General features: G+C 41.9%; 2 protein-coding genes across 3 annotated transcripts; one reads left to right on the top strand and one right to left on the bottom strand.

Annotated features, from left to right (window-relative positions):
• Positions 1-218: 218 nt before the first annotated feature.
• On the bottom strand, positions 219-6,319 carry LOC140121659 (uncharacterized). Of its 2 annotated transcripts, none has more exons than XM_072141530.1 (2): positions 3,867-4,051; positions 219-2,775 (listed from the first exon to the last, which is right to left on the bottom strand). In XM_072141530.1, the coding sequence occupies exon 2, from the start codon at positions 2,765-2,767 to the stop codon at positions 683-685; it is 2,085 nt and encodes a 694-aa protein (XP_071997631.1). In that variant the 5' UTR covers positions 2,768-2,775; positions 3,867-4,051; the 3' UTR covers positions 219-682. The 2 variants fall into 2 exon arrangements, with proteins under 2 accessions (XP_071997631.1, XP_071997623.1); XM_072141522.1 differs by lacking the exon at positions 3,867-4,051 and adding an exon at positions 6,085-6,319 and having other exon boundaries at positions 220-2,775.
• Positions 6,320-8,556: 2,237 nt separating this feature from the next.
• ALDH7A1 (aldehyde dehydrogenase 7 family member A1) lies at positions 8,557-26,006 on the top strand. The gene is made up of 18 exons (XM_072141510.1): positions 8,557-8,818; positions 11,695-11,748; positions 12,164-12,229; positions 13,010-13,090; positions 14,142-14,265; positions 14,982-15,114; positions 16,797-16,841; positions 19,632-19,709; positions 20,354-20,451; positions 20,923-20,964; positions 21,771-21,865; positions 21,957-22,041; positions 23,017-23,123; positions 23,195-23,311; positions 24,298-24,395; positions 24,521-24,594; positions 25,051-25,126; positions 25,619-26,006. The coding sequence occupies exons 1-18, from the start codon at positions 8,627-8,629 to the stop codon at positions 25,671-25,673; spliced, it is 1,620 nt and encodes a 539-aa protein (XP_071997611.1). The 5' UTR covers positions 8,557-8,626; the 3' UTR covers positions 25,674-26,006.
• Positions 26,007-26,889: the final 883 nt, after the last annotated feature.

Here is a 26,889-nt window from a genome sequence, read left to right as displayed (position 1 = left end):
TCCTGCTCACTCCTCCCCTTCCCATCTTTGCAAAACTTGCGGCCATACATACGTCCCCCATAGACGGCACACGTGCAGCACCGTACCGCTCTGTACGCGGAGAAAAGATAGGACATGTCCCATCTTTCCCCGTGTTACAACACCAAACGACATGCATTGCAATGGAGAGGGGAGGGGTCACCATTCCTCCTCTCCATAGCTGGAACGTAGCCTGGCGGGCACGCATTCGTGTGAATGTAGCCTTAGCTAGCAAAGTCAAATTATCAGGAAAGTTTCTTGTGTTCACTTTTGATTTATGCAACATATGTTGCAAATTGACTTTGGAAGTCATCCATTCATCATAACTGAAGGACATTTACCAGTACATTTACACCAGTTGTCTGGGGTTATATAAATTACTTATTTAACACATACCACTTTTGAGCAGAAAAGTGCAACTTTTGGTGATTTTCTGCCACTACATAAAACGTAGGCAGGCAATAGTGGAGGAAGGGTGTCCGTGACAGATTTACTGTTATTTACATAAGAAAAAAAAATATTTTTTATTTAAAAAAAGTAATAAAGAACTAGCCCTGTAGTTACATATACACAGAAAAAAGAGCAGTCATTGCTAGTAGCTTCTGTAGCCTCTGATCTGTAATGTTCATACCACTGTCCACTAGAATCATCATATATGTTTTTGTCAGCTTTTAATGGTATTATTTGTCAGACCACAATCAATGCACTTTAAGACATCAGTCATTATAGGTAATACATGCAAGTTACTAGATGATCCATAAAGAGTCTTTGAGCTCCAGGACTTGGTAACTTTATCTTGTCTCACAGTTCCCATAGCAGCTTTTCCATGGCGTGTGGAATTGGCCTTTGCACGTTGTCTGTGAACATTTGCATTGTGAGCCAATGCTGCAAGCTTCATACGAGCATTAAATGCATCCATTTTTAAACAAACTTTCCTGGGCTTGTATTTTGATACAAAATGATAATATACCTCCATTTCTCCAGTATGCAAAAACTGAGAGAGATGATCAAGGTCTTTTAGAACTTTGGGGTTCATTACCACGTCGTACAATGCATGATATGGCTCAGAGTTTTCTTTGATCCAGGGTTGACAATCGTGTTCAAGTTTTGTTAGCGGTCTGTGGAAACACGCGTGGTATATTTCACCATGATCCCAATTATGACGATCAGTCACATGCATAAGCACGGACTGCCAAAGTTCACGGAGCACCTCCGAGTTTCCACAGATGGTACCTGAGCACCACCACAAGTGTTTCCTAATGCTAGGAATCCATTCGGCTATTACAGAACAGTTTTTCTTTTTGCTTGCAGCTAGTAGACGTTTCTCTATGTTTTTGGTGTACTGCCAAGCATCATACTTATGCTGGATTCTGTAGTTTTGCTCACAAGTTCTTTTTATTTTTGGATTATAGTCTGTAGCAACAGAGGAAACCTCAAACTTGTCCCCTAGTATCCTATTTAAGCACTTTACAAAGGCCTTCCTTTTCAGTGCTACACAGGAATTAGCTTCAGTTCCATGAAAAGTTTCAAAGTCAACAATTCTCTTCGTTGCAACATCAAGGAAAGTATATATTCCATACTTGGAACCATTCTCATGACTACTGCATTGTCCACTACCTACAAGACATACTTGAGTACCTGAGGAAGCTTCACCGAGTCTCAGGCGTTCCTGCTGCCAGTGAATGTCCACTGTGGGAAAGAGGTATTTCTGTTGATACAAGTCATACAGATTGTGTGAAATGAACTGGAGTCCCAGTAGTTGGCACATCTCTTGTACTTTGTGAAAATTCGATCCACTAAATAACACAGCAGCTGATGACAAGGCGTTCCCAAGAGCAACAACACCTCTGGTAGGCTGGCTATGCCACAGATGGAAGATGTGACCTTTACTACATTGACCACTAACAGACAGGTAAGTGCCCAAAACATGTTTCTGTGTGCGGACAATGGAGGAATTACAGTCCTCGTGTTTACATCGAACCTGTTCAAACAAAACATCAAGGCACGACTCAAACACAATGAATTTGCGTTCCTTTACACGGTTCTCATAGGCAGGTTCTTGTTGCATACAACTCTCCCTGTCGGAAAACATGGGTAGATATGCTGTGTGCTCCTGTGCTGGTTTATCACTATCATTTATCACTACTGGCTCTCGTGGCCGAGCCGAGGATTGCATTTTTATTCCATAGATAAAAGGGTTATCTTCAGCATTGGCAGTAGACATCATAGCTTGATAAGCATATTTGGAATTGAATCGAGGAATTTGGTACATATGGTCATGTTCTATCTTCCACAGCTGTCCTCCAACATTAAACTCGTATTCCGGCCATTGTGCACCTTTGTCGTGTGCATTTGTATAGGGATCTGTCTGCGTGATGGCGTCTACCATGAAGGGAACAGGTTGGGGTGAGCCAGTGTCAGACACAGCCACCACTTTAAGGGGTGCCCTGAAAATTGTTGGTGTAGCATCCTGTCTCAGAGCTCTTCTCTTACTGTGTCCTGGAGAGTAGCAGTCTGAAACAAAATGGTCAGAGCAAATGCGGAAAGAACTGTTATTCTTTTTATAAAAAATGCTGTCAGCCAAAGCATCAATGTTCCCAAAATATTGATGGTTATTTCTTTCGATACTCTTGAGCCACTGTTTTATCCTGGAGAGACTGCATGGAAACGCGTGCATGATAATTCCTTCCTCATTGTAGTGTCTCTTTGTAGTCTTATGTATACAGCCACTGACAATACAGGAAGGCATGGCTGAACCTGAAATACCAAGAGAAAAAGGTCAGAAATCTGCTGAGAAAACCTCTAGACATTTACTCTCTATAGGAATATAAGGATTTTATACGAGATCATACCAGTTTTCCCACCTACAAAAAAAATTGAGAAGTCTGTAATGGATATCTATTTTATTTGACTTATTTTTGTGAAAGATAACATGGATTGCAAAACAAATCAGACAAGGAAGTGTTGCATTAACATACAGAGGAGGGAGAAAGGGGAACCCCAAGTTCTGATAGGGCAAGGACCAATTTGCCCAAGAGGTTAATGAGTTGTAGTATAAAGCGCCGGTCATTTCAGACCAAATCTTTAACACTACTGCTGCCTGTCCATGCTAAAAGGAGGGGTTGTGGTAAAATACAAGATGGAACAAAATGTGTAAAAGCCTCCAACTTACATACGGTTTGCCAAGCTTTCCAGGTGAATAGGTGGAGGGGGTTAGAGTGCATGTTGTGGGGGTTGTAGTTGTTGGCAAAACAGCCTTCTCAGTCACGTAGTTAGAGAAATGTGAGGTTTTCCACAGCCAGTCCAAAACAATAGGCGTTAGGGCCACCAGTTTTTGCAGGGCTTAGGAGTCGGGTAGATAGGAAGGTGCAAAAATATGAAAAATATAAGAAACACAAGACGACTGTCAATCTTCCTCGATCTGGTGCTCCTTGCAATATCGGCGCCTTGTGGGTTAGAGTTAAAAACTTTGGAGAGACCTAAATTTTAAAAGGGAACCTAAGAAATTGACCTAATAAACCACTACCAGGATGTTGCCAAGCCCGATCCATGATGTCAATCACAACAGAGGAGGCATTCAGAGCTCCCGACCTTGACTTCAGTGTTACACTCTTGACTTTATACAACCAATTTACATCTCACTTCAAAGTTGCTTTCCTGGATGATGCCACCAGACTGGACTATGAAATAAAACTAGAAGGTATGACACTATCCGACAATATACTAGTAGTGGTTTATCAGGTCAATTACTGATGACAGGTTCCCTTTAAAGGGGTTATCTGAGTTTAAGAAATAACTTAGCACCGGGCTGGTGCTGGCTATTTAAAAATAAATAAATGTGTACCTACCTACCCCAGCGCTGCTGATGTTCCACGCAGCGGTCTATCTGATCCTGTTTGTTTACAGGGGCACAGAAGCTGCACACAGGGAGCCTCCGGAGGGCCATGCCCATCCGTCCCTATCTCTCAGCATTGTAGGGCGCTGGGTGATGGTGTCGGATGGGAGCTTCCAGATGGCCGGAAGCTCTCTGTGTGCCCCTGTAAACAAAATGGGGCACAGATTAGACAGACCACAGTGCAGGGCATCAACAGCGCCAGAGGAGGCAAGCCTCAGCCCGGCCCCAAGTTATTTCTTAAACTCGGAAAACCCTTTTAATGTTGCAGAGCAAAAGCCCAAAATCTGAAAGATTTGGATGCAGGACATCATCGGAATCTCTTCTAGGGGTAAAAACTACATAAAACATCTGACCTCTGTAATTGCAGTATTAAGTTCTGTTTCCGCAATAAAATGCTAATTCATTATTTAAAAATCATACAATGGATTTTTCTTTAGATTCTGTCTCTCAAAATTGAAGTGTACCTATGATAAAGATTACAGACCTCTCAAATCGTAGTGCCTGGAGTGCCTGTTTCCTTGAACACATGCATGTTGGTAGCAGGAAGGGTAAGGTGCAGCTACTGTACAATACAGCGAGCTGCTGTCTTTGTGGCCATCTCACGGCTGCTGCTTGCGTACATTTGAGCACGGCTCGACCCCGCCCCTCTCCATAAAGATACGCCCATTTCCAAATATACGTCCCCCAATGGTCGTGAGAATTTGACCTAAGGTGGATTCCCACATGGATTTTTTGTCTCGTTTTTAAATGTATCCAAAACGTAAGTGGCGTTTTGGATGCGTTTAAAAACTCCATGTGGGAATCCACCCTCACACGGGCCGTGTGCTTGCCCTGAGCCCAGAGCGAGCACAGGGCTGGAAGAAGGAGGGGTGAACGCTCTTCACCACTTCTCACAGCGCTGTGAATGGGACCCATACAAGTCTATGGGGCTGTGATCTGGTCGCAAATCACGCAACCAGATCACGGCCCCCACTGGTTCAAAACGCCATTTGTGCCACCACCCTAAGGGTGGTGGCACACGTGCCCTTTTGGCTGCGTTTGCAGGGGCGGCCCGCAGCCCGATTGCATCAGCGTTTCTATGGAAACGCCTGCGATCGGGAACGAGCCGCCGGTGTTTTGCATTAAATTAACGCAAAACACCGGCGACTCGTTCCCGATCACAGGCGTTTCCATAGAAACAGTGGGTGCAGTTTGGTTTGTGTTCGCAAACGCAGCCAAAACAGCATGTGTGCCATTACCTTTAGGGTGCGTCCACACGTTCAGTTTGTCAGATGCAGTTTTCGAAGCCAAAAGCAGGTATGGATGATAATGGGTGAGAATTATATAATTGGGAGATGCTGCTCCTCTTTCTTCACTCCACTCCTGGTTTGGCCATCAAAAACAGCATCTGAAAAATTGAACATGTGACTGCACCCTGTGGCCGCGTTCACAAGCGATTTGCCCAATTACATTACTGTCAACATTTGAGATTACAAAATGCATTGTAAATGCGATATTAACACACATGTATACAATGCATTGACAAATGTAAACAGTAAACGCGGCCTGAGGCTCCCATACACTGCTGTGGCCAGTCTGCGAATCATGGACTGTGCTGCGCCTTCTTTCACAGACAAACTGTGATCATGATACAAGAGTTCAGTGTGAGAGACAAGTCAGGAGAAGAGATATCCGGCAGCACTTGTGTACCAGGATGTGCTGCTCACCCCACAGGTGTAAGCGGCCTTCACAATGGTCACCCCACAGGTGTAAGCGGCCTTCACAATGGTCACCCCACAGGTGTAAGCGGCCTTCACAATGGTCACCCCACAGGTGTAAGCGGCCTTCACAATGGTCACCCCACAGGTGTAAGCGGCCTTCACAATGGTCACCCCACAGGTGTAAGCGGCCTTCACAATGGTCACCCCACAGGTGTAAGCGGCCTTCACAATGGTCACCTCACAGGTGTAAGCGGCCTTCACAATGGTCACCTCACAGGTGTAAGTGGCCTCCACAATGGTCACCTCACTCTGCTGTATGTACTGGAGAACTGGTACCAAGCTCAGCCTGACCCCCCTGCACCCTCCTTCATATTATGGTGTAGAGAGCACAAGCTTCTCCTGGAGGCAGACTAAGGTGACCTGTGCCCCTCCATGACTGTCCTGCTGCTTCTAGGTGTGAAGAAGCTTTACCTGAGCTGAAGATGATCCCGCAGAAGACTGGCCGGAGATGTCCCGGCTGCTGTACAAGTCAGGAGGGCGCTGGAGGAAGTCGTCACTGCCTGAGACACACGGAAGGGGATGAGTACACAACCTCCTCCTCCTCCCCCGGCGGCCGTCACTGCTGAGAGAGGCGGCTGCTCCCAGAGGAGAGGACTGCTAACCCTCTGCCTGCTGCACGCAGTACTGTGGCAGGAGGCGCGGCCTAATGTTAACCCTACAGTAACCCAGCCTGGTAGTGCTGTGACAGATGATATATCAGACAGTGCCGGCTCTGTAACCTGGGGTCAGCTTTTCCAATATGTGGCTGAACCCTTAATAATGAGAACATTGAAGGTGCGTTCACACGATGCGTTTTTGACACATACCAAAGGCTTCAGCTTGGATCACTTACTGAGGTAGCATTGTGTTTCCATTGTATTTGCTAAAATGCAGTGTTACTTCAGCTTGTGATCAAGTTTGAAGCCTTACAAACGCAGACAAAAGCGCCACGTGTGGTGCCGGCCTTGTGACGCAGTGCCTCGTGCCGGGAAAAGATAGTGCATGTTCTATCTTTTCCCATGTGTGCTGCAGCGCGCTGCTATTTTTTATGGAGGGGGGAGGGACCACCGTCTCTCCAGCCCACGGCAGTATGCTCGCCTGACGGACATACGCCGTGTAAGTGCACCCTAAGGTTGATGGCACATGTGGCGTTTTGAACGTGTTTTTGGGCCATTTTTAAGCAGTCCGTTAAAAAACACATGCGGTTTTTACCCGACTGCTTAAAACCGGGCCAAAAATATGTTCAAAACGCCACGTGTGCCATCACCCTTGGGGCTCTTTCCCACGTGGCGCTTTTCTCGCGATTTTAAACGCATCCAAAATAAAAGTGAGAGGGGGGTCTGCCTGAAACGCATGCGTTTCCAATCAAACACTTGCGTCTCTTTGCAAACACGTATGCGTTTTGGCCAAACCACCTCCCACTTTTGTTTTGGATGTGTTTAAAAACGCAAGAAAAATGTCACGTTTGAAGGCGCCCTCAGGCTGCATTTACGCAAACGTATGCCCACATGGCTATGTCTGGGTGGGTATATGCACGGACATGGGGAAGGATAGGACGTCATGTATTTTCCACGTGAATGGAGCATTACAGGCACCATATTGCGCCATTGCTTTCTATGGGGGATGTATGTACGACCGCAAGCTTGCCGCTGTACATACGTCCCCCATATGGTCATTTAAATGTAGCCTTAATTTTATTCACACATTTAAAAACGTGTTATGAAAGCGACACTAGCGCAACGTGTGAACGCGCCCTCAGGGTGGTGGCACACGTGGCGTTTTTTACCCGTTTTTTGGTCCGTTTTTAAGCAGTCCGTCAAAAAACACATGCGGTTTTTGAAAATCCATCCGTTTTTGGCCAGTTTTAATTAAGATAAGGGTGATGTCACACATGGCGTTTTTAGTTCGTAAAAAACGCATCCGTTTTTAAAAACGTATGCGTTTTTGTCCATTTTTAATTGTGCAAATTCGGATAACTGGACAAAAACGTATGTGTTTTCAAAAACCGTATGCGGTTTAAAAACGCATGCATTTTTTTACAATCTGAACTAAAAACGGCCCAAAAACGTCATGTGTGATATCACCCTAATTGGTAAAACCTGTCAAAAACTGATGCGTTTTTTAACGGACTGCTTTTAACGGGTGTGGCATCACACTTAGGGCGTGTTCACACATTGCGTTTTGGATGCGTTTTCATTGCGTTTGAAACACATTCCAACAGCTGATGAGAGGTGATTTGCCTAATTACATTACCGGTTATGTGTGTTAACGCAATGTTAACGAGTGGTTAACAAAATGCATGTGTTAACATGTTAATGCATATGTTAATGTGTTGTTAACATATATGTTAACACCACATTTACAATGTGTTTTGTAAACAGAAATGTTAACAGTAATTTAATTAGGCAAATCACCTCTCCTTAACTAAAACACAACGTGTGAAATTGTCCTCCTGTCACATGGGACGTTTTGGCTGCGTTTGCAAATGCAGACCAAACTGCACTCATGGGGTCGGGCCGTGGCCCGATCGCATTGGCATATCTATGGAACGAGCCATGCACCTGTGTGACCATGGTCAGATTTCTTTCCAATGGAAGTAAATATAGAAGCTTTGTATAGCAGGACAGCAAGCAGAGATCTAGAAACCTGTGTGGAATTGATACAGAAAGTACATTGGAAAAATGTATAATGTTTCATCACAAGAACAATAACTTGAATTTGCTGAAATGAGAACACCCCTTTGATGCCGTCTTGTCATTGCTTTGCCTGTATTGTGTAAGATGCAGAGCTGCGGCCGGGGGCAGTGTGCCGGCCTGTGTTTGCATAGCTGAGCTGTGTGTGTGTGCTGACTGCTGGGGACAGATGATGTGTGGGCTGTGCCTCCCGCTCACCAATCCCAGGCTCTCAGAGCAGGAGGTGGTTCCTGTGATTATAACTCTCATTAGCCAGCGACATCCCACAGTCTGCCTTCACCATGCTGCTCATAACCTTCCCACTATCCAGACATTTTGTGCTGAAAAGGAAAGTCTTTTCTTCGTGCTGTAGACAGATCTCGGCTATGTCTACTCTATTAATAAACCAGCCGCAGTATGCATGGCTCAAAGAGCTGGGCCTAAAGGAGGAGAACGATGGTGTGTATAATGGTGCATGGGGAGGAAAAGGAGAGGTAAGTGCTGCTGCTACTGCTGCAAAATTTGGGTAGACGCCTAGAAGTGATGATCCAAGTCCTGACTCGTGGCCCTCCAGGCGCTGTGTCTGCAGCACATATGACTGGCTGTCCTTTATTATTCTTTACCATCCTATCAATATCTGCAGCTGTATGTGTCTCTATACATGTACTTACACATAACATATCTTTTGTATTGATACCTTGTTACTAACACACATTCAAGTGCATCCGTATGTTAGTAAAAGTCTAAAACAGACTTTGAATGGAGCAGCATGATGCAGGCTTTGCCACAAAACAATTCAAGGAGAATTGTATATGATGATGTGTGTGCTTATGTTTAGATTCTGTTCACGTGTACGCACCCTAGGGGTTCATTCACATGAATCCATGACACGTAGACTATTTGGCTGCATTTAACAGAATAAATATTGCTCCTGGGGCAGGACTCCAAGTAACATGGTTATACGTGATGCAAGGAGCCCCTTCGTCCCCACAGGAGAACAGTGACTCATTAAAACGTGATTACGGGAGTATGGGAACTCTTTGCATCCTGGATAACTACTATTCTTCAACTCCCCTCTCCAAAAAAGTAGTAGGTACGTGTATCAATATCGGGCAGCAACTGACCGGCGGCCTGGTGTCAAGCAGGTCCCATGTACCTGGATGGATGTATCTCACTTGTTACGTGCTAAACCTATCATATGAACGATTCAAATGGCTGGCTGAAATATTAAACATTCCTGCTAAAGGTTGCAAAGATTTGGAACCTAAGTTTAGACCCATCATTTGACCCAAGGTTGAATGGAGAAGTACTTAAAGAAAAAAAAAAACTATAGTGTTCTGTTTTTTTAAAAAACGATCACCTATCATTATGACATCAGAATTCTGGGTCAGACACCCTGCACTCCCATCTATTATCTACTTGAAGTGGTCACCACACTCCAGTGAGCACTGCTTCCATTTTGCAGGCCAGAGATACGTCAGGGTCGTACTCGCCCACCAATGTGCCAGTGAAAGCGCCATTTGGTCCCACCCTCTATCTACGTCCGAGGCCCTCTGATACAGTGTTTAATATAATGATGATGCAGGGGCCACAATATAAAGGGACCCACCATATAAGGGAAATAAGTTTGAGGGGCCACAGTATGAGGGGGGAGATGAAGGGACCAAAGTAGGAGCTGGCAGAGACACAGATTGTTGTCCATGATCTCAAGATTGCTGGGGCAAAGGCTGACCGGCTACACGCTGTCCCCCCCCCCGCATGTTTGCTCTGTCATCATCACTTTATAGGTCATAGCATCTTGCTCTTTGGCTCTCAAACTTGAGACCTCGGGAGTTCCATTGCTGAGCTTTCACATAGATGTTAATTAATGATTTCTTAGTCTCAATATTTCAGAGATCATTAATAATGTTAAAGTATAACTTTACACTCAAACTGAAAATGCAGTCCAGTGGCTCTTTATGCACTTCTCAAATAAGCCACAGCCATTGGTGGATTATAATTTAGGTGGTTGGGGTTGTGGCCCGGGGGCCCATGGCCACCAACCAAATTTTATACTGAGAAGGACCTTCACCCATGAAATCCTTAAAGATCTGTTGGTCCATACACGTGTTCACAAGAGCCACTTCATGAAATTTGAAGGTCCTGAAACCGATAATCGAAAGCGGGCAGAAGGGACCTCATCCTTTCCACAAGAAGCTTGATTCTAGTACCACATATAGAAAGTGAATTTCGGACTATAGAGGCTGTAATCTTCATACAGTCCAGAGCCCGTGGTAGTCTTAATGCGTCCCTGGCCGCAGCTAAACTCCATTCAGCCCATGAGGACAAATCTCATCTTGGGATCATTTGAGAATAATTAATCTATCAAAAAATTATAAAAATATTGTTTCCAAACTGAACTTTTGCATGAAGTACAAAATGGGGAGCTTACGGTTTGCACTTCTCTTTGGAACGACCACAGGTTCGCATACTCACTATTTAACCCCTTAGCGCCACATAATCGCCAGTTTGTTTTTAGACCAAGATTTTAATCTATATTCTCCGCTGGCTTTCTAGGGGAGCCTGAAGTAAATACGGCCCACTGACACAAAATTGCTGTGTGGGGCGGAAAACCCTAAACATTGACAGGGATACTTGCCTTCTCCACCAGAAAACAGGCATAGTAAATTCCCAGCATAAAGTATATCATCTTGCTGATCCTCCTCTTCTTTTTGCGCAGTGTAATGAAGACCTCATTGTGGCTTTTCCTGCCTTTGCCCCTTTCTTTCAGACAATTGCTAAAAAAACATTAAATGGAAATCATATATTGACTTTAAATTGGGGAGATTTATCAGCGCTTGTAGGCTGGATTTCTGGCATACAAGCCCTGAAATAGTTACAATTCATAGCACCCTGCCAGGTATTGCCACTGTCTCACCTTTATGCCAACTACACGCTAAGTGGGCATCAAGGGGGTTATGCCAGGCAGTGGCGTGGACCAGCGTGGAACGTTCCTGCCCCTGGTTTGTACACTAGCTATAGCATGCTCCAGGAACTTGCACAGGTTATAGCGCAAATCTACAGCAGGCAGGACCTGTAAAGGCTCATTCACACACCCGTCTGTGGGGATGTATATGCGGCCACATATGTCCCCATGGACAGTAATGGCGGCCCGGCTGTTCCATACACCGGGAAAAGATAAAGCCTGTGAATGTACCCTAAGCCAAAGTGGTAAATGCGATATATTGAAAAAACAAATTGATATCTGGTGATATATGCAGGAGCAATATGCTGATAGAGTATGTTAATGGATATGTGGATAGTCCTTACTACTACGTGTGCCTGTTATCTTCTTTGTTTTAACGTGTGTGTGTATACATATGTTTTCCAGGTAGTGACGTCCTATTGTCCTTCTAACAACTTGCCAATAGCCAGAGTTAAGCAGGTAATGTATAGAAGGGGTTTTATTTTTAGTGTTTTCCATCAATAGCTGATTCCTGCGAGATCCAAACAGACAGAAGATAACATGCGACTAGAGAGTGGACCCGATGGTCAGGTTCGACATTTGGACACTTGACCTGGACATATTGACAGATTGGTGTGTGAAAAGCAAATCGGGCAATTTGTGGCCCCTAGCACCTACCCTTGGTTATGATTGGCCAGGAGTAATTTTTGTTTGGGTGAATAAAACCCTATAATATAGGAAATATCTGAATTTACAAACTTTGTGTTGCCACTTTCCTTCCTATACTGACACTACAAGCTCGTATAAAACCTGCCCTTAAAAGACCTACTGTAGGGGTAGTAATTTAGTACGAACTTCTATTACCCTATAACTGTGGTATATGTCTTTATTTCAGGCTACCCTTGAAGAATATAATGAAACGGTCAATAAAGCTAAGGAAGCCTGGAAGGTTTGGGCAGATGTGAGTATGAAAAACAAAACCTTTGAATACAGTTCTGCTTATTGCAATTAATAACAGCTTAGGGCCAGTTCACACATAAGTTGTTAAACAGTTTTTTGCTTCAGTTATTGTAAGCCGAAACAAGCTAATGACCGTTCACAGTTATATGTTTAACACTAGCTGCCCAATCACTTTTGTTGGTTCCAAAAAAAGCTCATCTGCTGACTATGGGTAGTGTATAAAGCTGCAGTACCCACGCAAACCATAGGCAGGTTTTTTTAAACCTCCAGACAATCCCTTTAAGCAGTGGCGTAACTAGGAGAGACAGGGCACCCTAGCAGGCGCCCCCTTCCCACTTCCCACAAATATACATATTAGTATACTCACACATGCAAGTTACAATCACATATAAATACTTATGTGATATATACACACACACAGTGCCATATGCAACATACTCACATACAATGTATACACATCACAGATACTGCATATATACATCACAGTATATGTTATATACATATCATGCTGGACATGTGCAGTACAATATAGATATAATGGTGCACATCCTCCATTCTTTGTGTCCGGTCGGATGACGGGCCCCCTGACATTGTGGGCCCCATAGCGGCTGCTATGCCTGCTACCGATGTAGTTACGCCCCTACCTTTTAAGGCTTCAATCAGATGGCTGTGTTCGGTCTGTGATAAATTGTATGTTGACCAGTTAGAGGAGTTATACTCTTCTGGTTGTACTCCCTTTAATAACAAATTTCTTTCACTCTCCTGCCATTCTGCCTTACAGATTCCTGCTCCTAAGCGTGGTGAAATAGTGCGCCAAATTGGTGATGCTCTACGAAAAAAGATCAAACTTCTTGGACATCTGGTATAGACACTAAATCTAAGTTTTCTTATCATTTTATGTTAATTGATACATATCATCTGGTACCAGAAAAATGCACATGGTTTTTATGTCGTCTTTATAAGCTAAATCAGAACGTTAACCCTTTGATTTAATTGCTGCACACCTGTTGTCTGTAAAAAGTTTTTATAATTGAACTGTGACCTTAAATGGAATGGCTCATATGATTGTGAGGGTAATAGGGATCCTACTAGTCATCTTAAATTTCTGGGTTCAGACCCTTTTTGGTGTCAAACCCTTTCACATGGGTCATCTAGGACCATGGGAAATAGTTTTCCAAAGGTTTTAGGAACTGAGGCACATCAGTGCAGAGTGCTGGCTCCTACCTCCCATGTGTAGGAGGTTTCTTCTCTGTGAGTGTGCGGTCTGTGTGGTAGTAGGCGATGTGTGATGACATGAAGCACAGGCAGTCCCCTATTTAAGAACACCCGACTTGCAGACAACCCCTAGTTACAAACGAACCTCTAGATGTTGGTAATTTACTGTACTTTAGTCCTAGGCTACAATAAACGGCTATAACAGTTATTAAATGTGTCTGTAATGAAGCTTTATTGTTAATCCTGGTTCTTATGACAATCCAACATTTTTAAAATCCAACTGTCACAGAGACCCCATTAAATTAGCCTGGGGTTACAATTATACAGTCCGCCTTGCATACAAATTCAACTTAAGAACAAACCTACAGAACCTATCCTGTACCTAACCTGGAGGCTGCCTGTATAGGTAAAAAATTATGTCCCCAAATACTGTACATATTCTCAGTTCCTTTCTTAGGGATTTTCTAGGATTATATTTCCTAGGATTGACCATCAATAAGATCACTAGGGGTCTCTTTTCCAGCGCCTACTGTGATCCTCTAGTAAAACTTGTGTCCCTGTCATAGTTTACCAGGTACAACTTTGTATACAGAGCTGTGTTTAAGGATATGCTAAATTGTAGTTCCCAAAAAACCTATAATACTGTGGTGCCTTTTATATCATCTTCATTCAATGTAAATACATTTTGTTTTTTTAAGGAATCTTTGGAAATGGGAAAGATTCAAGTGGAAGGCATTGGTGAGGTCCAGGAATACATTGATATATGCGACTATGCTGTCGGCCTTTCTCGTATTATTGGTGGACCCATATTACCATCAGAAAGTAAGTGCTTTTAGGACAGAGTAAATCTCATATGACCTCAATAGACTCAATATGGCAGCATGTAAAGTCCTTGCAGCTCTGCAGTATTGGGCTACATGCACACATGCTAAATCCATCGGACATGGGAGGGGTGAACTCCATTCAGTCCGTATAGTACCTACTCTATATTTTATAGCTCGCCCGTACTGAAGTTTGAGACATGGCAGCCTCGCCGTGCATAACATAAGTCAATGGCAGGTGTGACCAATTTGTGCAGCTAGCTTATTGCCGGCATTTACGGTTGTGTGCATCAGGCTAAAAGCTAATTGGATTCCCCATCGACCATGAAAATCAAGCATGATAATCCAGATACACTTACTCTTAGATCTAGTGGCTGTGACTGTGATATTCTTAATTTTGTTATCCATGGCTTCCATCTTTTAAAAATCATCTTTTAAAATTATGCTAATGAGACGAGGGGCTAACTTAGGCCCTTTGTGATCCAGCTTTACAGGGTGTTACACTGGCAGATGGAGGTACAGATACAGTACATGTCAGTTGCTTTCCTGATGTATATGTTGAGGACCGAAGAAAATCTAAATCTGAACGTAGCCTAAAGGACATATTCTACTTTTAATGTGTTCTTCAATAAAAGTTCGACTTCATTCAAATAAGAGAATATTGGGTCCGTTTACAAAATCCTGCGTGGACTGACTGACTTTTGCTATTGTCTTTAGGACCTGGGCATGCTCTAATAGAACAGTGGAATCCTGTAGGATTGGTGGGAATTATCACCGCTTTCAACTTTCCTGTGGCAGTATATGGTTGGAACAATGCCCTTGCTCTTATATGTGGAGATGTCTGTCTATGGTAAGAAATGATTTGGACACAATACTATTTCTGTGCATATGAATGATTTTCAGTCTGATGCAAATTCAGCCAAGCTAAGGGTACATTCACACGCGGTATGCCCGCCGTGCGTGCATACCGCCGTGTGCTGGAGGTGAGGAGGAGGTGACCCCTCCTCCCTCCATAGGAAATAGCGGCACACGGCCGCACATCCGCCGAAAGATAGAGCTTGCTCTATATTTTTGCGGTGTGCGGCCCGGATCGGTGCCACACATGTGTGGCACCGGATCCCCGCCGTGCCGCTATTGCCGTCTATGGGGACGTACATGCGGCCGCAATTTTGCGGCCGCATGTACGGCCCCGCAGACGGCAGTGTGAATGAGCCCTAACCCTGTGGGAGGTAGGTTTATGCCGATCCAACTTACAATACATGATATTTTAATAGATTAATGAACAAAAGGATTAATGCCAATGTGCTGAAGTACTGCATTCTTTGCTAGTGAGTTGGCAACAGACTTTACTAACAAACTGCTGTGAAGGCAGAAATTGATCCTAGAAATTAGCCGATCTTGTTAATCTTTTAGTTAAGTTTTTTTCCTCAATATTGGCTCCAATTCTGATTCTCACTTAAAGCGTAACTGTAAAGTTATGATTTTACCAAATTATATGTGAACGATGCCTACTTTGTTCTGCTTACCCTTTTCTTTCCAAAGTTATGGAATTTAATGGGATTCTTTCTTACCAAAGGTGAAGTGGGCGGAGACTAATGTGTCTGTCTGTCCTCAATCTGAGGCCAGTTAGCTTGCCCACAGATCCCATGATGCCTTGTCTTCTATCTCAAAGTAATTTAGCATTCAATCGATTTAATTTCCCACAAGTAATTCCAGTGAACACTGCACAGTGTACATACAGAATGGAGGAGCAGGGAACATGTAATAAGTGGAAGAAATACAGTAGTTACATGAAGTGTATAGCCTGTGCTGTGGGAGCACTAAGGTTTAATAGCTTATCTGCACAGAGAAGCATGATGTGCAGAGGGACAGAGGAAGCTCTGTAGAATCACAGACTGCAATGGAGGAACTGATAGGGAACATGGGAAATCTTGTACATCACTATTCTGTGCAGGAGACCTCTGGATCGACTGTCTGGAAGACATCCAGCTCTGCTACATACACAGAGAGCTCTTTCACATGACCTCCTCCCCTATTAGCAGGTAGCAGCAACCCCTCCCTTCCCATGAAACCGTCCAGTTTGTAGAATTTGTTTATTCTATGGACTCCAGGGCTTGTCAGCACAGGCAGATGAAACGGCTCCTGCAGCACTGAAGTAATCTGAGGAATCCTAAGGCTATCTGCCCACAGAACAGAATAGTTGCAGATTTTACCCAAGCATTTTGCTCTAGTTGGTTTCTTATGGACAAAGGTCAACATTTGCATTGTAAAGGGTGATTTCCACTCCACATTTGCAGCAAATAAATGACATGCTGCAAATCATACATCTGCAGTTTTTCCTGCATTTTTAACCACAGTGCTTCTGTGGGGTTTTGGTCTAACGCTGGCCTCAAGGGTGACCTCTATACATGGCACATTGACGCTGAGTAGACGCCCATTTGTGTTCTCTTTCTCATCTCTCTCTTCTTCTCCCTTTTTTTTTTTTGGACTCTTTTGTGATTTTGTTATATTACTTTTCTCTGTTTCCTTTAGGAAGGGAGCACCCACCACATCTCTGACTAGTGTGGCAGTGACCAAGTAAGTGTAACAGTTTCCTTTATAATATGTAAATAAAGAGTATCTTGCTTTTTTTTTTTATCAGAACTGAATGCAAAACACAAACCCCTAGATATTTTCCGATCACCCTGACTGAACTGCAAATTTCACATACACATCAGCTTGGCTGGTGCACATGTAATTATTTGAGATTTTTCTGGCAGTGTTTTTAGGATTGGGCAAGTTGCAATACAACAATCTCCCCCAGCATCTGCCTTCTGAGAAGAGTTGGGGTATGTTGGGAGCCCCTAATTAACATTAGATGGTTGTCCTAAACCCATTGAAATCAGTTGGTTCTGCAGATTTTTATATTTTGAATTAAATGTTCCCACTTCGGACATGATTACACATCAAATAAAAATTTTTCCCATGAAATGTCAAAGACAAAAGCTTTAATAATATGTCTTTGAGTGTATTTTTTTTTCCCTGCCAAAACTCCTCATTGTGTAGAAATCAAGCCTGTTCATATTGACCCTGATTAACTTTTACTTTTTACTTCACTTTGGTCATTGTAATAACAAGAGTCCATGCAGGATATAAATGGGGATGTGTCTTTCATCCAAGACCTTGTCATTATTCACAATTGGTTTATTATTTACCTCCCAGCACAGTCTAAGCTTCAGGGTTTTACAACCCGGGGTTGTAAATCACTAACTTAACCTCTTCCATCTGATGCCCTTTTTAATTATTACATTTCCATTTTTTTTTCTCCCCTTCTTTAAAAATCCAAAAGTTTTCTGCGTACTTCTTAGTGGCAGTATTTCATTTTCCATGCCGTGTACTGGGAAGCTGGGGAAAAAAATCATTAAAATTCACTGCATTCTATGACATTTAACTTGATTCCATTTGTTTGGATATTCCTAGACGGAGTTGGTCATTATATGTTGATAGGAGGGGCACTAGGTGTCTCATTTTTCATTTACTTTGTACATTACAGTTCATGCATTGCCACCCCACACACACGCACTCTTATGTTCTTGCACAGACTATCTAAGCAAAATGGTTTGTCGAATGTAATTTTTTTCTTATTTAGTAACTTAACCCCTTTCAAGTTTTTTTGCATTTGTTTTTCACTCCGCTCTTTCCATAATCCATAACTGTTCATTTTTTTTTTTTAAGTTTACAAAGCTTGTTAAACTGGAGACAAATTTTATTTTCTAGAGGCAACCTTTAATATTATGTGCCATGTACTGGGAAGCTGGAAAAAAATCTAATTCAAATGTGGTGGAATTGGCAATTGTTCCGTATTCTGGTGAACTTTATTTTTACACCTCTCAATGTGCAGTCAAGCTGACACCTCTCCGTTATTCTTTGGATCGTTATGATTGCTGTGATACCAAATTTATATGATTAAAGGGAACCTGTCACAGGGACCTTATTTGCACTAAAGACTGGTTACAGAAGCCCACCACACCTACAGTGCAAATATGCCTTTCTGCTTTCTCTAAGTATTTGTATTACTATATAATTGTGTGTTATAACTTGCCTTGCTTCCTGACAAAATGCTCTGTTTAGTCCCAGGGGTCGGCTTAGGTTTGGATGCATTTCGAAAAAACACCAGACTTGTCTCACTCATCAGACCCCACCTTTGTGCTCCTGTAGAGCTCCTCCCTCCCCCACTAATATCAGCGCACCAGGCTGTGAGCTCTGTTCCTGTTAGTGATGGGAATTACAGCTATTCTTAGTGAGCCGACTGTTCTGGCTCCTGAATGGCTAATAGGGAGCCGCAGGCCAGTCAGTCATCGGGTTAAAGGGGGCGTGGTGAGACGTTTAGGGGCGCGGTTTAGTAATTAATCGGCTCACTAGCCGGCCCGGTTCGTGTTGCTCAAGTGTTCGCAAATGACCTAAGGTGGGGGCTGAGTGCTGAGGAGTGAGCAGCACAGACCATGAAGGAAGCCAGATTAGTTAAAACATACAATTATATTGTAATGTAAATGTTTTGAGAAGGCATATAGGCTTTTTTGCAATGGAGGTGTGATAGGCTAGTGCAACCTTTGGTGAAAATGATGTCCCTGATGACGGGTTCTCTTTAAGTCATGTCTAGATACTTGTAAAAAAAAATTCAAAAGCCTTGCATTGACTTATACACCCGTAACTTTTTCATACTTCAAGGTATGGATCCTGTCATTATTTGCAGGATGGGATGATGTTTACATTGCTAACATTTTTGAAAACCCTTTTGATTGCTTTTTATTTAAAATTTTTATTGGAGGCAAAATGGCAAAAAAGTGTTGATTTGGACATTTGGGCACTATTTTCCATTACAGGATTCATCAGCGGGAATAACTTTTTTTTAGATTTTAATAGATCAGACTTTTTGGGACATGGCAATACACTATACAGGCTATATTGCCTATATTTACTGTCTCAGACAGACTGTAATGTAGAATTGCTAATGACAGCTATGGGAGCCTTTAAACCTTTAATGAGGTCACAGAGAGAGCCGACTGGTGTTTAAAGATGGTGGCACCCAGCAGCAGACCTGTTAGGTGCTGTCGTCGTTTTAGACTACGGCACCTAATAGGTTCACTGCCGCGATTGGTGTCCAGTTTACGACAGGTGTCAGCTATGTAATACACCCCCCATGTATGGAGAGGACTCCATACTCCACTTGACGACCGGCCGAAGGGGTTAACGTGAAGGGGTTAAAGTTTAGATGGCTTACTAGCAAATACTTATGGCTACTGTTTTGACAGTAGATAGTTGTGCCATTCTATAGTAATCTCCATGTTATTCTTTATATCTGCAGATTAATACATTTATCTGTTTCAGAATTGTTGCTCAGGTGCTGGAGGACAATAACTTACCAGGTGCAATTTGCTCCTTAACCTGTGGTGGCGCTGACATTGGGTGAGTGCAGGGTATTTTATTAAATACTTCCAAAAGTTTTCCCATGTATTGCTATCCCACACAGCGTTCCATCAGGGGTTTCATTCCTGCTCACCAAGGTTTCCATTGTCCGCTTCGAGTCTCTGTGTCATTCAAGTGTCATGTGTGATTTTCCAGATTGATGACATGCTGGAAAACCACAAACCAGCGGGTACAGGTCTTGCAGGGAATTTAAGATACAGGCATTCCCTGGGTTAGGTAGAGGATAGGTTCTGTAGGTTTGTTCTTAATTTGAATTTGTATGTAAGTCGGAACCATATACTTTATTATTGTAACCCCAGACAAATTTGTTTGGTCTCTGTGGCAATTGGATATTAAAATGTTGGATTGTCATAAGAACCAGGATTAACAATAGATCTTCATTGCGGTCACCTTTTAATAACTGTTATAGCGGTCTATTATAGCCTAGGACTAAAGTACAGTAAATTACCAACATCCAGAGGTCCGTTTGTTACTAGGGGTCATCTGTAAGTCGGGTGTTCTTAAGTAGGGGACCGCCTGTACTGTAAGAGCATATGACACTTCGTATCTACATGAAAATTTGTTTGACTTCTGCACTTATTACCTTTCTGATTATAATATGCTCCTCTATCACATGATTTTAGCAATGCCATTGCCAAAGATGAACGTGTTGACCTGGTCTCCTTCACCGGCAGTACAAATGTGGGCAAACAAGTAGCTCTCAAGGTTCAGGAAAGGTTTGGTGAGTTATGCGTTCACATTTCATGTTCTTTTGGTAAACCAGTAAATCGTGGTACAGTTCTGCCATTGGCAACTTGGCAATTAATTTTGTAATTGACTCCAAAAACAAGATTAAAAACAAAAAAGTGGGATGGCACAAGAGGACGTATTGGTGGTGCACCAGAACCATACAAAGATGTTCATGGTGCAAACTTGTGTTGGGCACCCACCATATTACAGTGACTATTCATATAACACATACACTTTTAAAAACTCTTGAGGCTCTGCAAATGTCTCCAACAAGTATTTCATTTGGGAGTTTTTGCCTTGCAAACACGTGTTTGGGGAAGTTTGGCAGATCTTTGTCGGGGTCTTAACATTGTGTTTATTTTTGTTTTTTTGTTTTCACCCAATTTTCTAAAAACGGATGGCACATAGTCTTATGTTAGGACACATTAACAAGAATAACCTTCCTTTTTTTTTTTTTTGTAAGGACGGAAGTTGCTTGAACTTGGAGGAAACAATGCCATTGTTGGTAAGTGCCATTTTGCCATCGTTAAGGATGTTATTTTAGTTCATGGTCTAATAAATTATATTTAAGCTTTTCGCCTGCTTGGATTGGATGTTTATTAGAACCTAGGAATATTCCTTGTAAAGTCCAGATCAGTAAAAGTAAAGTGATTGCAGTTTTTTTCTATTTTATAAATGTTACTCCAATATTCTACTTTTAAAAATGTGTACCATGCACTACTTACTGTTTTTACTCAACATGTGTTTATTGTATAAAATAGCACATCACTACCAATTGTTCTGCATATCATAAAATTAAACATAAAATTGAATATAAAATCATATTGTTGTATATGTGGGGCATCACCATAGATAGTATTGGGTAAGTCATATGAGATCTTGCTTTGTATATCTATCTGTGGTGATGTCCCACTGATATTATATACAACAATATGATTTTATGTTCAATTTTATGTTTAATTTTATGGTTCATTTTATGATATGCAGAACAATTGTTAGTGATGTGCTATTTTATACAATAAACACATGTTGAGTAAAAACAGTCGTGCATGTTACACATTTTTATCTAGCTCTTTTACATTTACATTTACTGAGGGGCACACGGTATTACCAGAGCACATTTCCCACTAGGGGTTTGTCCAATTGGTGGTGAGTGCGGTCTAGAGATTCATTACATTAATATTCTACTTTTGTAGACTTTATTTTAATAAAAAAAAATAACTTTAAAGGAATTGGGAACATCTATTGGTTTGCTGTACAATTTGTCATTATTCTTTTGACAATGAATCTTTCTTTTTTGTCTTTGTGCAGTGTTTGATGATGCTGATCTCAGTCTGGTCACCCCGTCTGTCCTGTTTGCTGCGGTGGGCACCGCAGGTCAGAGGTGTACTACAGCCAGGCGACTGGTAAGAAACGTTTGCCTGTTTTTCATGACTCCAATAGTTCTCAGTCTTCTATTCCTGTTATGGCCTAACTATGTTGCTCTTATTTCTATAGTTTTTACATGAAAGTATTCATGATGGAATTGTCGAAAAATTGTCTAAAGCCTATGCTCAAGTTCGCATTGGAGACCCGTTGGAACGTGAGTAGATTTTAAAAGAAGGAAATCTCCACATCTAGTGATAATCTTTGCTTAATTATATGTGGGTTATACCCTTACTGCGTTTGAAAAAGCAGGAGACAAGTATTTTCGGGAAAAATTGCAATTTTATAGAGGATCTGACGTTTCTCCTTTAAAAGTTGATAGTTAACCCACAACAAAAATCGCCCATTTCTGAAGCGGCTAATGAAAATTTCCCAATGAGGAAATGTGCAGAGTGGTCAGAAGTTGCATTTTCACAAATGGCAGAAATAATCTGTAGCAATTTTAGGATTGAAAATCACTTTAATTCATTATGACCGTTCAATTCAAGTACGTTGAATTGGATTATAAACACATGTGCTAATATATCTCATACTATTCACTGCGGGAGGTCTTATGCTTACAATGGGTTGCAAAGAGGTAGAAGGTTTCAGCCCGTTTTCAGCAGGTGGAGATGAGGGGGGGTGGTTGTGAGTGCGGGATCCTATGTAGGCTCTATAATTTGCATGCAGACATAATGTGCTCATCCTATAGTGACCATGCATAATCGAAACTCCATGTCGGCTACCACTCAGTCTGCATGAAGCCTTAGTCTTGGAATGACCATGCTATGTAAAGGGAACCATGGCATAATCCTTAAAGATTGCTTTCTTTCATCTGTAGTCTAGAAGGCAAAGTCAATCTTAATTCGTAAGACAAGTAATATAATGGCCTTATCTTTCTAGGGCTGCATTCACATGTGTTTACATTGCGGTACATATATATGCAAGGTGTTATTGCACACTTACACCACAGACACGTGGCTTCTAGAAATACTGAGAGAAAAAATCTATTGAAGATTGAGTCAGTGTGACGGGACTAAATTGACTTGTCTAATACTTCTCTAATACTTCTTCTCCTTATGAAGTATATTATCAGTCATTAATGCATTGAACTCCAAGGAACTTACTAGTGTGCTTTTACTTTTTTCTCCAGCTGACACATTATGTGGTCCTCTACACACAAAGCAAGCTGTGGAAATGTTTCTTTCAGCTGTGGAACAAGCCAAATGTGAAGGAGGCACAGTTGTCTGTGGGGGTAAGGTAAGTCTAGGTTGGTACAGAGCTCGGCTAAGTGGAAATTTTATGGGGCTCATGACATATCTCTCTTGCAGGTCATTGATCGTCCAGGAAATTTTGTGGAACCAGCCATCGTGACTGGCCTTGCTCACGATTCCCCGATTGTTCATAAAGAAACATTTGCTCCAATACTTTACATAATCAAATTTAAGGTGAGTTGTCTTCTATTTTTCTATGCTTGTTGACTGAAGAAGACTTTTACTCGAGTGTATACGGTAGTTTAATCCTAACCTAATTTTAATACAAAAAACGGTGAAAATCTATTGACTCGAGTATAAGCCAAGAGTGGGAAATGCATTGGTTGCAGCCTCTTAGTATATAGCCAGCCCCCAGTAGTATACAGCCTGCCAGCCCCCAGTTTGCCCAGCACATAAAAAAATAAACTTGAATACTCTCCGGCGGTCCTTGATTCTCGGCACGGGTCCCTGCGGCTCCTCTTCTTTCTTCTCTCTGCTGTATTATCTGGCATGAATCGGCAGCGACACCACCGCATCATGGTGTGCTCTGTCCAGCACAGCACATGGCCGCGCCTCTGCCGGCTAATACAGCTGACAGAAGAAAAAAGGGGAGCCACGCTGAGCATCGAGAGCGCCGGAAGGCGAGTATGTAAGTTTTTTATTTTTTTTATAGACTTGTGTATAAGTTGGGGTTTTTCAGCACATTTTTTTGTGCTGAAAAACTTGGCTTATACATGAGCATATATATCCTATATTTTCCATAAGTAAACAGTCAGGGAGGCTGAGCTTTCTCATTTACTATAACTGTTAAATAGGGATCTCATTTATGAGAAATTTACAGAAAAGAAGTTTGTACCTGTTTCCGGTCTTTAGAACCTGTTGGGTAAAGGGTAAATCGTAGGTGACACACAGATTTCCATACACTCAAGTATGGCAAGTGTGCCACTAAAGGGAATTTCACACTGCAACCAACTCAAAGTGATCTATAGAAATATTAACCGATATACAGGGTACTGGTGAGACTGACACGTGACCTGCAATTCTGTACAGAAGGAAGCCTATGGAGTTGGTTGCTGTAGATCAAAGTGGAATATTTTAGTCTGTCCCGTTTTTTTTCTGACCTTCACTTATGGCAGATACTAGGGAGATATTAATGTAGCAATGTATTTTACCTTTCCTAGACTGAAGACGAAGCCTTTGCATGGAATAATGAGGTGAAGCAGGGCCTTTCAAGCAGCATTTTTACTAAGGATCTGGGCAGAATATTCCGCTGGCTCGGGTAAATTTATTTATTTTTTTAAGATAATTTTACACATGAAACTTGAAGTTCTCATCATTCCTTTTCTTATTGCCACTTATTGTGCAGATTTTCCATTTATTCAAGTATATGCATGTTCCTTTTAGACCTAAAGGATCTGACTGTGGTGTGGTGAATGTCAATATTCCAACTAGTGGAGCGGAGATCGGAGGCGCCTTTGGTATGTACATTTTGTTTTGGACCCAATCGTTGCTGTATGTATGTATGTATGTATGTATGTATGTATGTGTGTGTGTGTATATATGTATATGTATGTGTGTGTGTATATATGTATATGTATGTGTGTGTGTGTGTGTGTGTATATATGTGTATGTATGTATATGTGTTAAACTATAACTATGGCTCTACAAACTTTTAAAGTGTATCCACAAGGTGGCACTGCACTATTGCTTTTTTTTTTCTTTTTGGTTAAAAAAAACACACTACGCATACACAGACACCGCTCTAGAAACTGTCCCCTCACCCTGCAGCATTGAAATTCTTTTTTTTTTTTTTAAATGGAAGTATGAGTTTGAGAGATCATATGAATACATAACTTACTTAAACCTACAAACTGTAATTGGCTCAAACTATACTATATGTAATGTTTTAATAATTTACATCTTCCCCATTTCAGGTGGGGAAAAACACACGGGAGGCGGCAGAGAGTCTGGCAGCGATTCCTGGAAAAATTATATGAGACGGTCTACATGGTAAGTGCTTTGAAAACCACAAATTCCTAAGTATTTTATTGTAATTTGTGATAAATGAATAGAAATGACAAATTTTGTAATAAACCTTGGGAAAATGCTGTATATATCACCGTTCTCTCATCCTATACCTTTGTGTCTATATGCTCTTCACTCCTTCCCTTCTTACTGAAGACAGATCGAGGGAGGCTGAGATATATTAAAAAGTTTGTTATATGAACCTGAACTATTCATTTAACAGAAATGAATGTACCCCCCCCCCCCCCCCCCCACACACACACACACTAGAACTCACCCCTCACTGCTGGCAGGGAGCCAGGTATTAAAGAAGCGATTAAAAAGCAGTGGAATTATCCAGATGACAACAAAGGCATTTTTTTTTAATAAACATGCAAGGGGCTATTGCAACCCCTCATCATGTAAAAATCACCTTCCTAATTATAGGTTGCCTTTTAAGTCGAAATGTGTGTTTAATAATTGTTATGTTCTTTCCAGTACAATCAACTACAGCAAAGATCTGCCATTGGCTCAAGGCATAAAGTTCCAGTGAATGGTCTCTGGATGCCTCCTTCTAACTGTCAGGAAACATTCTAAACAATTCACCATGGAGCCTCAGACTTTATCATGGATCGAAAACTTCTGATTGTGACATTTCTGAAATAAAGCCATTAAAAGAGGATCTATAAAGAGACTAAATCTCATCTACACAATTGTGCAAATTCTACATCCGAATATTTCTGGAAGCCATCATCTTTACCTGTGATTCCTAGTAATCGGTGGATACATTCTGCAGCAAAATAAAGCTTTCTGTTTTGTAGTCGACAGTTTGTACTGTACTTTACTAATGAACTTTTAGTATAAAACATTTCTATTGTGACTCATATTCTGGTGTGAAGTTTCATTTTTTTTTCTCCCCTAGCATCTGGCCATATAATTTTTCTTCATTTAAAGGGAATCTGGCGAATTTGGAGAAAATTCTGCTTTTATCTTTTGCACCAGGGGAGGGGCCCAGTCTGTTGGAGCACCAGTTTTCGAGCACTACGCCATTACATAGTCATTGACATTCCCGTAGAAAGAAGGCATAGAAAAATAAATGGGTGCACCGAGCAGCTTGCCACCTCTACTATGAGTTTTCTGGAACAGCATTGTACAGTAGACACTTCTTTTTTTTTTTTTTCAATCCTCTGCAGACAAGCCAAATATGTTACCTCCTGCATCATGTTAAGGAGTTGCTATGACAGGTACAAAGATTTTGATCAATCCTGACTGGCCAATTGCAGCGTTTATAGACTGAAAACTTGTTTTTAGCTCCCTACCATTTCTCCAGTGGCTCCATTTTGGTTTGCTTTGTTCCCTATCTGTTGCGTCCTGTGTGTTCCCTTGTCTTCCGTTTTTCCCATCTCCTTTCTGTACATTCTGAATCCAAACCCACTTTTCAGTGCGCTGTCTTAGCATTGTTCTGAACTGGACGCACTTTTCAGTGTGCCGTGTGATAGCATTGCACAGTATCTTTAGCAGTAGTCGGGGTGTCTTAGGGCAAGCTATGTGCATTTGTGCAGTGCACATAGTGTTTTTTTTTTTTTTTTTTTTCCAGAGCGCTCTATTTTTTTGTGTGCCATCTGTGCAGCTTGCCCATGTAGTTTGGTGCACATTATCAATTTGCCTCTGACACGGAGTCAGCAAGTGGGGATGATGTCCCCTTTGACCTAACATCATCCTCCTGCTCATCTTCCAACCTGGAATTAAATTTGACACACAGGGCTCTG

This window comes from Engystomops pustulosus, chromosome 1 (assembly GCF_040894005.1).
Source record: "Engystomops pustulosus chromosome 1, aEngPut4.maternal, whole genome shotgun sequence".
NCBI lineage: Eukaryota > Metazoa > Chordata > Amphibia > Anura > Leptodactylidae > Engystomops > Engystomops pustulosus.
Note: the sequence above shows the minus strand (reverse complement) of the source record. Positions and strands in the feature narration are given on the sequence as shown.